Source organism: Bison bison, unplaced genomic scaffold (genome assembly GCF_000754665.1).
Source record: "Bison bison bison isolate TAMUID 2011002044 unplaced genomic scaffold, Bison_UMD1.0 scf7180017864461, whole genome shotgun sequence".
Taxonomy (NCBI): domain Eukaryota; kingdom Metazoa; phylum Chordata; class Mammalia; order Artiodactyla; family Bovidae; genus Bison; species Bison bison.
Window position 1 is genome coordinate 13,797,644 of NW_011495023.1, and position 15,175 is coordinate 13,812,818.

The window sequence follows — 15,175 nt, forward strand, 5'->3', positions numbered from 1 at the left end:
CACCGACTTGATGGACATGAGTTTGAGTAGGCTCCAGGAGTTGGTGATGGACAGGGAGGCCTGGCATGCTGCAGTCCATGGGGTCACAAAGAGTCGGACACAACTGAGCAACTGAACTGAACTGAACATAGAAAACAACACACACACAAAACTATGAAAGTGTAAAACAGGACACAATTATTACTTGGAAAATCAAAAGCAAATGCTACCAGAGCACAATACTTCATTTAAGTGGGACTGATGTTTTCATAGTCATATTAATGTAAACCCTGAGTAACAATTTAAACAAAATCGGTGACAGGAGTATTTGGGGAAGTAGTTGGGGTGGTAATTGAGTTGTGAGTACCCCCATATACATTTGTGGTGATCCTGGGGTGGTTTTTGAAGACAGTTAAATCCTCATCTTCCACAGTTGGATGTGGATAATGTCTAAGACAAAAAAAAAAAAAGAAGAAGTAGGAGCATAGGAATATTATTTTGAAATAATGACATAAATATCAAAAGATGTAGCTGAAAGAGTAGAAAAGGGTGCCTTTGGCATTTATTATTCAGAGATGGGGAAATGACAAGCAGGACATGATTTAGAATTTGTGGTTGATGCTGTACATTTTCTTTTATTATTTGAGCTTTGAAACTATGACTCTTCTAATTATCTTTCCTGTAGGGCATGTGAATACTCTGCTGGTAAGATTTCTAATGATTATGTTTCAATATGATCTCAAAGGAAAAAAGACTTTTAGCATAAACCTCAAAATTTTAGTAATGGTTGTGTGGGATTCCAAGTATTTTTATGTTTTTTTAGTTTCTCAGCTCTACAAAAATTATTCGATAGCATTCACTGTATTTATATTGAGAAAAAATTGATGAAAATTAGTATAGAAATGAATTTCTGTCACCTAAGTACATAAGAAAATGCTTCAAAATATGGTATAGTGGGAGTGGTTAAATTTTTTTCTACTTCATTCTTGTTTCTGTATTATTCCTTCAACAAGAGGAAGAATGTTCCTTCAAAAATAAGCAAGCTTGGTCCAAAATTTCCTGGCTTTCAAATAAGAGAAAAGACGCTGGGCTCCATAATTCTCAATATTTGACAGAAGACAACATTTTGGTCCTTCAGATATTAGATCTAAGAATCAAAATCTGAAGTTTGAATATGATTATTTTAGGGCGATACAAACAGAGTAACATACAGTGATGTTTCATATTTTTGAAATTCACTATCCAGCAGGAGACAATGAAATGAAAACAAAGGTGGCTCATTTTTAAAAAGGAACGTGACAGTCCTTTAACTATTGATTGATTCAGCAATTGCTGTGTTTGTTATGAGTGAGTCACTGGGGATTCATCAGGGAACGAACCTAAGTGCACATCCCTGTGAGCTGCGCTTACATTCTAGTCTGGGCAGCAGACAATATACAAACAAATAAATACGTGGACTGTGAGCTGTTGTGAAGTGCTGTGAAACCAGTAATGCAAGAAAAGGACCAGGCCAGAGTGGGGTGGGGTCTATTTAATGAAGGTACTTAGGGAAGGCTTCTCAGATCTAGTCATCTGAGCAGACCCCTGAATGGACCAAGGGCGTGAACGAGCGAGAAGGAGCATTCCAGGCAGAGGCAACAGTACATGGGAAGCGGTTACACGGACATGGTAGCCCAAATCAAGGAACAGAAAGGAGGCCAGGGTGGCTGGAGAGGAGGGGAATTTGAAATAAGAACATGGATAAGAGAAGGAAGGGGCAGCAGATAACGTACAGCCAGTTGGGCCATCGTGAAGACTACGGATTTCCCTCCAAGTGAGATAAAAGGTCATTAGATGATTTTCAAGGAAAGCAACATGGCCTGATTTAGGTTTAAACTCATCACACGGGCTGCTGTGTTGAGATGCAGAGAGACAAGGGTGAAAGTAGGGAGACCAAGTGGAAGTTATTGAAATAAATCTGAATGAGTAGTGACGGTGGTGGTTGTGGATGTAAGGAGAAGTAGTTAGTTTCTGGATTTCTTATAAAGATGCAGCGAACAAGACTTGCTTATGGATGCAGTATCAGGTGAGAGAGAAAGGACTTTAAAACAGACATCAAGGCTTTGGACCTGAGCAACCACAAGTCTAGAACAGTTATTTAGTGAGATAACAAAGACTGGAGAAAGGGAAAGTTGGGTGTAGAAATATACTAATATTCATCTATAGTTAATATAGTATACATACATATATGTGTCATTTCACAGTTTACACTCAGGGACTTCATTTGCTTTCTTAATCTCAAAGCTGGGCTTGGCAACCTCAGGACATCTGCCAGCAAACAATAATTAGGCAGGACCATCCATCTGCTTAAAACTTTTGGTGGTGGCTTGTTCTGTCGCTCTAGTCCCAGTTAGTTATTTGCTACCCAAAGTCCTAACTTTTCTGTTTACGCAGGTTTTCCATATGTAATGATCATTTGCTTTAAAATTTATCCTGCCCATGACCCTGACATAGGCTGAGATAACTGTCTCCTAAAACAGCTTTTACAAATATTTTGGCCAACATTTATTGTGACTTTGTTTTATCTAAAACACTTAGAACTTGTGTGAGATACAGTTGCACGCAGGGGAATATTCCTGACCTAGTTTTCTGACTGTGATTTACGGGGTCAATAAGCTCCTTAAACAATGGACTATAACATCCCTGGCTGCAGGGGACACTTACTGTCACATGCTCACTGCTGCACAATGGATGGGGTTCCAGCCTCAGGCTGTCAAAGGTGAGGGTGACCCTCCTCCCTTCCTGCACGGTGATTCGCCACTCACACATCCAGCCATGAGGGTTAGGGCTCCGGTAGTTGGGAGAAGTGAATGTTCCAGAGGGGCCCTGGAGATCCCCACCACACGCTGAAGGGAAAACAAAACAAAAACAAGAGAACTTCCAATCTGATCCCATAAAGAATGTTCTCAAAAATAAAGCATTTTTTTAAATTGCCCCACTGGACAAAATTATTGCTCTTATTTATTACTGTAAGTATGCGAGGGCTGTTTCTGATATTTAATACTTAATCTCTGCTTCCATGGATCATAGGGCTTCCCTGGTGGCTCAGCTGGTAAAGAACCCGCCTGCAATGCGGGAGACCTGGGTTTGATCCCTGGGTCAGGAAGATCCCCTGGAGAAGGGAATGGCAACCTACTCCAGTATTCTTGCCTGGAGAATTCCATGGACAGAGGAGCCTGGTGGGCTACAGTCCATGGGGTCACAGAGAGTTGGACATGACTGAGCGACTAACACTTTCATTTTCTTTCATAGATTATATTGATAGTTCACTGGCAGCTGTTTGTCATCATGACTGAAGAACTATGAGAGACCAGTAAGCGTAGTAACCATCAGAGTCTGAAAGCAGAAGGCTAAATGATCATCCAGTTTTTTCATGACAAGGTTTTTATTTCACCTGAGCTTGTCAGGGAGTTTGGAACACAAATTCTAAATGACTGGAGCAATAAAGGACTGGCCTTCTTCAGATGAGATGTGGTGAAGGCCCTTGCCTCCTCACACCCTCTCAGCATTAGATCCTTTGTAGCACTGATTGCATTTGTGACTTTTCATTTATTGGTGTGACTATCTGATTACTGTCTACCTCCCGCTAGGCTACTGAGGTTCAAGGAGCCATGGGCCATGGTGTCTTGTCCAGCTTATTTAACACCAGTGCCTAAGTAGAGTGTTTATTCAGTATAGCAGCTCAGAAACATATTAATATGTATTATAGTAATACATATTATTGGATTGGCAAAAAAAAAAATTCATTCATTTTTTCCCATAATGGCTTACAGAAAAACACAAATGAACTTTTTGGCCAACCTATTATTTATATATATGTAACATGATATATGTGCATGTGTGTGTGTGTATTTTTTTAATGAATCAACAGACTTACCTTCCAAGCTGGAGTCAAACCGTAGTCTGAATCCTGAGGCAGAGACAGAGCCGTCCGTGACAAACCTGACCAAAGCAACATTGCTGGAAGTGTCTATGCTGCTGGGAATGCTGCTTCCACAGTATCTGCCCAATAAGGTACCTGTGAGAGTGAAATAAGTATGAAGCATGTATAAGTCCGGGCGTTGATTTCACTTAACCTCTACTTGAGATACTTGGCATTCCCGAAGAAAATAATAATAGATTAGACCCTGCCCAGGAAGAAATGGTGACCTCTGGCAAGAGAAGTAGGTCAAACAAGAATACAAATTGATACATTCAAATATATGAAGATGAGCGACAAAAACAGCAACCAGGTAGAACCAAGAGCATCAGCACAGCGAGGAAGGTTGGCTCAGTTGGTTGTGAAATGGTCCAAGGAGACAGAGTGGGAAGCATCCATCTCATATTATTTCCACGGTGTATCACCCTTTTTTAAAATTTAAAAAAAAAAATGGTTTTGGTTGTGCTGGGTCTTCATTATGGCACAGGCTCCTCTAGTTCCACTCCTAATGTGCGGGCTTAGTAGTTGTGCCATACAGGTTTAGTTGCTCCGTGGCATGTGGGATCTTAAATTCCTGACCAGGGATCAAACTCATGTCCTCTGCATTGCAAGGCAAATTCTTAAACACTGGACCGCCAGAGAAGTCCCAGTATATTCTCCTTTCCTCTCCTTCCCTTACAGGATGCCCCTCAAATATCTAGCTGTGGCCCCGGAAAGTCCCCTGGAAGAGGGTGCCTTCCCACACAGTGCTCTCACAGTGTGGTCCCAGGATAAGCTCTACAATGACCCCTGGGCTTTGGACACCACGGTTTCTTGGGTAAGAAATAAGCAAGAGAAATGCTGAACAGTCCATAGCTAACTGATCTGCACTTCTTTGTAAGAAACAAACTCTTTCCTTTCTTGGAAATGAGGGTATTTCAGAGGCTGAATGAGTAACAGGTGAAAACAGACACCTCCCAAAAGACAGCAGACATATTTCACTGACCAGATGTATGGTTTTCCCAGATTTCCACAAAGTCTCGTTCACAGCCAGACGAATTCTGAAGGTTGAAGCCTTCAAAGTGGATGGTGAGATAGTGTCCCAAGGGTCCCCGGAGACGCCACTCACAGAATAAGTCGTCTGTGTATGGCTGTGTTGGGTATCCGTTGCTCTCGATGACACCGCTTTGCCCTGTCACTGCTCCCCCACACGGGGCTGTAGAAAAAGAGCAATATGCTCTTACGGTTTCTTTGAAATTTAACCAGCACATTGAAAAGCTTTTCGGTGCCAAGTGAATGTAAACTGAAGTTTTAAAAATGGTGGAAATGTTTAGTTTGTGCTTCCCTTATTATACGAAATCTGCTATCCATGTACAGAGAAATGACACCACAAGTCCAATCTAATAATGGGAAAGGGAAGATGGAAAGACTGCTGAATAGCATATCCTGTGATGTCTCATGAATTCTCTCAGGACACTGTAAGAGCTACTAACTGCAAGCAGGTTTCTTTCCAGAACTAACTGATAGATTGATAAGAGCTGCCTAGCAGCCTGGGTTGTGATTCTGTAGACTGAGTTCAAGCTCAACTAGAAATGATGCTGTGGTTGATTAGTTATGCCTGTGATTTCTAGTTTATCAGATAAACGTGCTACTGCAGTGATGGGTACCTCGGGGCCTTGAAAATTACTATCCTATTATTTCTTATCAGCTGGATGTGACAGACTGAATTATATACCATTTTCCTCAGGCTATAAAAGACATATGGTATAGGCTAAATATTGTTACAACTAGGCTTTTCGAGTTTTGAGTGTATCTAATATGTTCGGTTTGTGTTCAGATCCATTAGATACTAAATTCTATGTAACTGTGACCATCTTGTAGTGAATCTTCAGGATGCATGTTTATTATTTATTTTTTAAAGGAAAGAAATCAAAACACCGAGTGAATGACTTGGTGCTAGAGATTTAGGGGAAAAACATCTCGGATTATCCATTAATGCTAAGGAAGTCAAATTCATGGTTCTAAAAACTAGCCATCTGATTGCTAAACAGTTTTACTATCTAAAGTAACATTACACATATTTTATGACAAGAGGAAGAAACTAGAATTTAACTGAATATATAAAAATTAAGAGAAAAATAAAAATATTCAAGTATTCAAAAAAGTGTTTTGAGATGGAAATTAAAGTAAAAATTTAAATTGATAAATGACTTTGTGGTTTTAAACATTCACATTCCTTACTTATATCATTAAAATAACTGTTAAAATTAGGCAGATAGACTTCTTTAAAAATGGCATGATTTTTTAAAAAGTTTTAATGCAATCATTCTGTCACTACTTTCTTATTGAATAGAAAAATGTCATTACCTATAGAATACTTGGCTTTGAATCCCACATGAGTGGGGCTGTTGTCAGAACGGAATCTCAAATACATCACCTCTCCTGAGGACAACTGACTGATGGGCAGAGATGTCCCACAAAACTTGGAAAGTATCGGTGCGTTTGAATCAGCTCCATCTCGCAACTCAAGGTAATTGGATGTACAGCTAAAGCGGAAAGAAGATTCTGCTTAATTTGTAAAGTCAATGGCTTTGACATATTTTGATAATAAAGACTTCACTTTCTCCAAGGGCATAATAAGATCATTATTTCTGTAGCACCAGATATACATCACAGCATAGACACTACAACAGAGTCTATATAAGTGGTGTGTCACTTTAGAACGCTGTCTAATATTTTTCTGAGACATAACACACTCCAGTTTGGAGCTCAAAAAAACAGGTTTTATATTTACCACACTGAAGAATATTTACTCACCTTCCACTTTCCGTTAGTCTTAGAAATGTAAAAGTCATTCTCCAATCAACCCCTTGTTGTATATTTATTTGTTTAGTCACTCAGTCATGTTCAACTCTGCAACTCCACGGACGGTACCCTGCCAGGCTTCTCTGTCCACAGGGTTTCCCAGGCAAAAATACTAGAGTGGGTCGCCACTTCCTTCTCCAGGGGATCTTGCCAACCCAGGGATCGAACCTGCATCTCCTGCATTGGCAGGCAGATTCTTTACCACTGAGACATCAGGGAAGCTCCAAAATCAACCCCGAGGCATTTCAGAACCCAAGTATTTTGTTTCACATGATGTTATGACACATTTCATGAGACATAGATGAACTCTGTTGACAGCTCTGTAAACGGAGCTTATGGAGAATCTCAGCCAGAATTCTGTGTCCATAAAAGAGGACAGGTATTTAACCAATCTTTCTTGAGAAAGTCAACCAGCCAATTAATGCTCAGTGAGGGGACAGTGGCATTATATCAAGAGTCCAGAACTGGTAAACAAAAGCTCTCGTACCTAAGCTTTGCACCACACAATCATGCACACAAGTCTATACATGCTTTTGTTAAACTAAGAGAAAGATACAGATCTTTTTTCAATCTCTTTGTGCTTAACATAGTAAGACATAAACTCTTTGGTTTGTAATCTTTAATGATTCTTATTAAACAGAGATTGGGAAATTGGACTGTCCTTATTTCCAGTCCTGTTTCTAACCCTGGTGACCCCTGGTGTCACAAATTTCCATTTGTTAAAGAGGCATTTTATCATTTATGACACCGAGTGTCAGGCTGGGCAAATAAATACTTGTCTACCAGAGACACTCTATTTTTCCTGTGGGAGGAAGAAGAGATGACATAAATCTCAGACAGCCGTCCTCCGAGTCTCATGGAGGATGTGCACAGGGTCAGGAGGAATGGTATCTGTTTACATCATCTGCTCAGCTGACGGGAGGGTGACTGGCAGGCAAGGTTTTCAGCTTGAGGTGTTAACATTTCCCTTCCCCACCCCTAGATTTCCTTAGCAGTAAATGCTGCTGAGAAAAGCAGGTGGACCAGAACCTACTGTATAGCACAGGGAACTATTTTCAATATCACGTAATAACCTATCATGAAAGAGAATGTAAAAAAAAATATATATATATATATATATAACTGAATCACTTTGCTATACATCTGAAACTAACACAATATTGTAAATGAACTACATTTCCATAAAAACTTTTAGAAAAGACAAAAAAGCAGTAGGAAACTGTTCTCAAAGGTGACAGCTAAAAATAAATACCAACTCCGGATAGCAGGAAAGTTAAACAGAGGTGACCTACTTGGGTGTTACTTCGATACTGAACTGGCCTTCAAACTGCAGTCGTATGAGTTTCCCGGGAGGAGCAGCTATAAGCCAAATGCAGTCAGCGTGCTGGGGATAATGGTCAGGGTGGTTCGGGGAGGTTACATATCCAGTAGAATCAGCATTATGGATGTAAATATTGCCCCCACAGGCTGTCAGGAAATACAGGGAAATCAGTCTACAGTCTGGAGAAAGAGGACGCAGGCAATGGCCACCTTCATTTAAAAAAGTCTCTCTCTGTATTTCCGATCTCAATTTCCTTTCATCTGAAATCATCCTCTTCTTTTTAAGCAAATACATTTTGAATTTGCTATCAAGGGAGCTACCACATGTGTTCTTTTTTAATTTGCTAAACCATATATTCTCAGCATAAATTTCACTCCTTCTTAAAGCCAATAAATTATGCAGTGGTTTGGTGGTTTGGACAGTGTGAAACCCTTTGTAAATGTTCAATTAATAAATTAAAATATCAATTAATCTAGTGACAAAGAAAGCATCAAGCACAGGGACACAGAAATCTCATCAACCATATAGAAGGATGTTCTTGGAGGCTGATGGTGTAGAATGAGGCTAATTTGATGCCAAAAGTTGTTCACTGAATAACATGTGTTAAAAGCTGAGAAACAAGAGTGGCAAAGAAGTAGGTGTGGTGGAAAGACAGGGAAGTAGAGCTGACTATAGTTGGGGGAGATGCTTGAATCAGAAAGTTGAGATCAACAAGAGTGATCATATTGCAACCAGTTTTGAAATCTTAAAAGACTTTTAAGTCTAATATTAAGGCAGAAAGATGGGGAAGTGGTGATAACCAATGGTGATAACCATTCTTTCATGAATAGAGGACCCACAAAGCAATGATAGAATTATAGTGTTTGCAAATAGACCCTTAGTGTATATGAATTCCCACTAAATATTGACTTTGAAAATATAATTCAAGACTGAGTCTACCTGGGTAAAGATGGAAAAGCAGAGTTCTGGGTCTACTTACTAAACACAAGGCACTAGGACTCTGTAAAGTCTCAGGACCTTGTGAAATCCTGACCATCATAACTCAGCAGCAAAGCTGAGCGTGGAGACAGCGAGGGACAAGAAACTCGCTGCCTGGAAGGTGGTGCTGCTGGTGTCACAAAGCTGTGCTGTTAAAAGCTCCCTCCAAGCACCAGAGTTATGTGTGCTGGGAAGAGAGGAAAGGATGTTCCTGGTGGTCATGGAACCTGCTGGAGGGATGAGATCATTTTCTATGTCAGCTGGTGGATATTTATTTCCTCTCCTCTCCCCATTTCCTTAGAGGAGGAAATTATGCTGATGTTTTAAATTCTCATACTTTCAAGAATGTGCCATAAAACATACGGCTTCATTTAGATGAATATATATTTTGAAATATATCCAGGAATATGAGACTGAGGTCATAGGATTAAACTGAAATTAGAATTATCTCATTTTAAGGGACCAAAGACTCACTCTCTACTGACACTGCTCCCTCTTTTTTTTGAAGCTTGTTTACTTATTTATTCAATTAAATGTTATCTAAAGTAAATGTCACAAAAATCAAATCATTACAGCAGAATTAAATACAATTACAATCAAGTGTAATTAAGTCAGACCATTACTGTACTATATAATTAGATGGGTAATAATAGAATCAAAGGACTGTACATTCATCTAAAAAGAAGCATACAAATGATTATAAAACAATGTAATTATCATACTTACAAGGTTTCTGTAACCAAATATAACTTATGACCAGACATTTTATAATGGAAAAGTATAGGGAATTTCAGGGATCACTAAGATCAGCTCAATTTATACTCATGTAAAAGTTCATTCATTTTCTTGTACAATCTAAGCCTCACCTTACTTATCTAGAGAATGGAAACAATGAAAAGATGTAGTCATGATGAGGTAGCAATTGTATCCAGCACAAAGTAAGTGCCTGATAATAGGTAGCTATTCCTAATAACATCATTATTCTTAGTTCAGGGAAAAAAAAAAAAAAAACTAGATATTTTTTCCTGAAATCTAAACAAGGAAGACCAAGCAATTTCAGGAAAAGTACAGACAAAATTCTCAGTGAAAACACTTACCCAAACTCTTTGCCTCGTATGTGATCTTAAATCCTTGCCCTTCATTACTATTATCAGAAATAAATTGAACAAACATTTGATTATCCGAAGTGAACAGAGTGGATGAAGGGTGACTGCCACAAAAACGACCATTTCCTCCATGGGGACCCAAGGGTGGAGAAGAAAGATCAGGTCCATTTTTGAGCTGGAAAGACAAATCAAAATTGCACAATTACCTTCATACTGATGAAGACAAGGTAAACAGGTTTTATCAACTTACAGCCCAAAAGGAAAAATATCATCATTTGTTATGAAGTGTATAGAAAAAGTAATTAGAAAAAGCAGCAAAAAAGACCTACCACCAAGTAATCCCCCTGGTTGCAAGAGGAGTCTCTGTTTAGAATCTGGAAGGGCTGTTCAAAGTGGACAGCAATGGTCAGGCCACTCTGGACCTGGACATGCCAAGAGCAGTTGAGATTTGGTGTGTAGGTCTCGGGGTACCTGGGTGATGTGATAATTCCCCGGTCTGCATGCAAGTATCCACCACAACCTTGCCAAGAAGAAACAAAGATTGCATTTAGATAACATTTGCAACTGGATTTTGATGCTTTTTCTGTTTGTCTTGAGAATTCTCAAAGTGTAGGCAATAGAAATGTGGTTTGAAACTCACTTGGGACCAAAATGTTGGAAACAATGAGCACAAGTATGGATGGAGCACATGCTCCTGGGTCCTCATTGTGCTTTTGTTAGTAAGATAGGGATGTAGAAGTCAGCAGTAGAGACAATTCCCTTAACTTTCATGAAGCCTCCTTTACAGACAAGTCAGACACACAGCAAACACAAATGTAATATGTGAGGTGGTGATAAGTTTACAAAGATGAATTGGGAGTGGGAAAATGGAATTTTATTGTCTGGAGTAGTTAGAGAAGGCCACGTAACTGTGGTTATATCTGAGCAGAGATCTGACAGAAACGGGAGCTCAACATCCTAAGTGAAGTCAGGCATTTGCCAGCTATCAGGGACCGACTGGAACATCAGTGAGTGAGTGCAGAGGGCTCACACCACTAGCTAAAATGCAGCAGTGGAAATTTACCTTAGGTCCATCTAATTCCAAAGCCCATTGTCCTAAACCATTCCACAGCCAGCCCCCCTTGACTGTAAGGGTGATCATTTATTTTCAATTGCTCCCTACTCTCTAATAACCATACATAATAGTGGGGGAAATGTTCATGTTTAATGTCTAGATTGATAATCTACTTTAAAATTATGTTTTTCAGTTACAAATATGGGAATCTTCAGATCCTGCACATTCTGTAGGCTACTTCTTTAACTTTAATCCAGTCTGGGCTGAAAATGATGGTTGGACTTCACATTTTGTCAAGCATTCAAATTCTTGATCACACTCCACATGACAGCCTCCCATATCCTGTGCATCTTCTTGGACTCTCCAAATTCATACTTCAAGAGCAGCAAACTCTTCCTGCCAACCTTTAAATGAATCATTTCAACCAAGGGATTTACAACGATTTCTCCTATATTACTTGACTGGTTATTTCTTAGACTGAGGATAGCTCTGACTTATTGCTCCTCTGCTGTGTTATGGATATGCACTGTCTTCTGGTTCCAGCCATCACCTGGGCTGAAATATTGCTTGAGACATCTTCCTCTTAGACTTACTATGGAGAGAAGTTGTCCCACCCAGAAAACTGAAGGCAGAGGATCCTTCTGTACAATGTGACCGGTTTTTTTTTGTTGTTTGTTTTTTTGATCAGGACTTAGTACGTGACATCAGGATAACCCCTCCTCCCCAGAGGCTAGGCAGAGACTTGTGCACTCTGACTTACAATCTGTGTCTTGGCATTGAAAAACGAGCAGAGTATGTTAGAGAGACAGCAAGAGATAGGTGAGGTGAGATGAAATGAATTAGAACAAATTAAGAGAATATATTACTCTTGTGAAAGGACGCATTAAAGCCTGCCCCAGTTACACTGAAGTCCGAGGTGAAGTGGATCACCATGTACTCTCCAGTTGACCGGATGGGTCCGGGGACCTCCCTGCCGCAGAGAACGGCTAGCTCCTGGGCCATGCTGTTGTCTCCTATGACCAAGGAAAGGAAATGTCAGTGTGACAACATGCTGTCTTATGAGTCACCTCCACAACTTATTTACAAAACAGAAAGAGAGAAACAGATGTGGAAAACAAATTTGTGGTTACCATAGGGGAGTGGAGAGGAATAAATTGGGAGATTGGGATTAACATATATACACTACTATATATAAAACAGATAATCGATAAATATCTACTATTAATACATAGCAAAGGGAATTCTACTCAATACTCTATAATTACCTATATGGGGAAAGAATCTTAAAAAGAGTGAATATACGTATACGGATAACTGATTCACTTTACTGTACACCTGAAACTAATACAACATTGAAAATCAACTGTACTCCAATGAAAAACATTTTTAAAGAATCGGCTCCACCACCAGTGCAACCCAGCAGAAGCACCTCGTACATTATTCTCAAAACACCCCCATTCCTAGGAGACAACGAGATTATCAGATACAGGTACACTCCAGGGGTTACATCATCGTGGTTTGCAGTGGGGCTGCCTGCCTTTTTCTTTACACTTTAATAATGACTTCTTTGCCAGTTCCACTGCCTTTCCAAACACTGGTTGACAGTTCTTCCTGGAACTAAAACTCAAAACAAGATGTGGGGTTGGGAAGTAATTGAGGACCAGTGCTGATGTGTGCATCAGACACTAAACTAAGCTATTCTGACTGCTGAAGGTCAAGTACCCAAAAAACAAAACATTTGATTCTTCATCTCCAGATCCAGTGCTAGTGTTATAAGGTCATTTGCCCAGAAGTGTGCCTTCACCTTCAGAGGGTTTCTCTTTTTCCTTTTCATTTCTTGGTTGCTCATTGTTTGTTCTGCCATTAAATGAACACACTTCTGTCCATGTGCAGAAGATGAAAAAAAGCTAGCATCAGCAAGTGTGCACTCCAGAAACACCACTGAGGACTGGGTCACCCCATGGCCCTTTTCCCTTTGGCTTCTCTCAATTTTAAATGTTGATCAAAACAGCTGTTTCAGTTAAAGCCTGAATGGAGCAAAGGGGATTATAACAGACTTGGATGCCTTGACTGGGAAAATACATTGCTTTTTTCCCCTAAGGCATAGAATTAATGATTTCAAACTTAAAAAATACATAAAAATAGAATGTAAGACATGAGCAAATCGACCCTTTCACTCAACTAGCAAAATGATTCTTTTTTGACATTGACTACAACCTAAAACTCACACATTACTAGCTAGTTTAGAAAACAAGTTCCCGAATGTAGTGGCACAGCTATAAATACGTGGCGTTCTTTAGAGGAGTTCTGACTTCTGGTAACTATGCATTATTTTATCATTCAGAAGTTTATCTGTAATTCCTCTTGCATTTTTATCTTCATTATACTGGTTTGCTATATATTTCAGCCCAAATCTGTTGACTTAATTTCTGATTATCTGCATCAGAAAATTTTGAAGCTTTATTTCATAAGTGTATATTTTATCTTTCGGTGAGACTGAGCTGGGTCTATTGACTTTCATTTTTTTTCTAAGGAAAGAATTTAAAAAAAGAAGGAAAGATGATACTTCCTCTGGGCAATGTGCTTACAGGAGACTTTTGATAGGAAAAAGGTAGAAAGTTATGGCTTACCATCTAAACACATTTATATGATTGACCTGAGTCTTCACCTTCTGCCCTACAGCGGGAAAGCAAAGACGCTCTGCCATTTGATTTTTCCTCACTATAAATAGCAGGGGGTGGTCTATGGTTGAGTAGATACAGGAGACACAAAAATGCACATTAGACACCTGTGGACCAACAGCAAATATACTTGTTTGGTCCAAAAAAAGGCTATGAAGCATTTTTCATTAATTGCCAAAATTTAATAACTAGGAAATTCATATAAAACTCTATGCTTCTTGCATCTTTTCGGAAATAAAACCCATAATGCTGAGCCTGCACTATTAGTTCAGTTCAGTTCAGTCACTCAGTCATGTCCGACTCTTTGTGACCCCATGAACTGTAGCACATCAGGCCTCCCTGTCCATCACCAGCTGCCAGAGTCTACACAAACCCGTGTCCACTGAATTGGTGACGCCATCCAACCACCTCATCCTCTGTCGTCCCCTTCTCCTCCTGCCTTCAGTCTTTGCCGGCATCAAGGTCTTTTCAAAGAGTCTGTTCTTCGCATCAGGTGGCCAAAGTATTGGAGTTTCAGCTTCAGCATCAGTCCTTCCAATGAATATTCAGGACTCATTTCCTTTAGGATGGACTGATTTGATATCCTTTCAGTCCAATGGACTCTCAAGAGTCTTCTCCAACACCGCAATTCAAAAGCATCAATTCTTTGGCACTCAGCTTTCTTTATAGTCCAACTCTCACATCCATACATGATTACTGGAAAAACTATAGCTTTGATTAGATGGACATTTGGCAGCAAAGCAATGTCTCTGCTTTTTAATATGCTGTCTAGGTTGGTCATAACTTTTCTTCCAAGGAGTAATAGTCTTTTAATTTCATGGCTGCAGTCACCATCTGCAGTGATTTTGGAGCCACAAAAAATAAACTTTGTCACTGTTTCCACTGTTTCCCCATCTATTTGCCATGAAGTGATCGTACCAGATACCATGATCTTAGTTATCTGAATGTTGAGTGTTAAGCCAACTTTTTCACTCTCCTCTTTCACTTTCATCAAGAGGCTCTTTAGTTCTTCTTCGCTTTCTGCCGTAAGTGTGGTGTCACCGCATACCTGAAGTTATTGATATTTCTCCCAGCAATCTTGATTCCAGCTTGTGCTTCATCCAGCCCAGCATTTCTCATGATGTACTCTGCATACAAGTTAAATAAGCAGGGTGACAATATACAGTCTTGACATACTCCTTTCCAGATTTGGAACCAGTCTGTTGTTCCATGTCCGGTTCTAACTGTTGCTTCCTGACCTGCATACAGATTTCT

The 15,175-nt window shown here is 39.7% G+C and overlaps 1 protein-coding gene across 1 annotated transcript in view; it reads right to left on the bottom strand.

The window, feature by feature from the left end:
* The window catches only part of CUBN (cubilin (intrinsic factor-cobalamin receptor)), a 260,495-nt gene that overhangs the window by 75,587 nt on the left and 169,733 nt on the right, over nt 1–15,175 (bottom strand). The window contains exons 41-48 of the mRNA XM_010859974.1: nt 12,107–12,253; nt 10,516–10,706; nt 10,178–10,361; nt 8,074–8,248; nt 6,284–6,462; nt 4,923–5,132; nt 3,896–4,036; nt 2,683–2,864 (exon numbers count right to left, since the gene is read on the bottom strand). Of these exons, the coding sequence (XP_010858276.1) occupies nt 2,683–2,864; nt 3,896–4,036; nt 4,923–5,132; nt 6,284–6,462; nt 8,074–8,248; nt 10,178–10,361; nt 10,516–10,706; nt 12,107–12,253 (1,409 nt within the window). The remainder of the gene's footprint in view (nt 1–2,682; nt 2,865–3,895; nt 4,037–4,922; nt 5,133–6,283; nt 6,463–8,073; nt 8,249–10,177; nt 10,362–10,515; nt 10,707–12,106; nt 12,254–15,175) is intronic.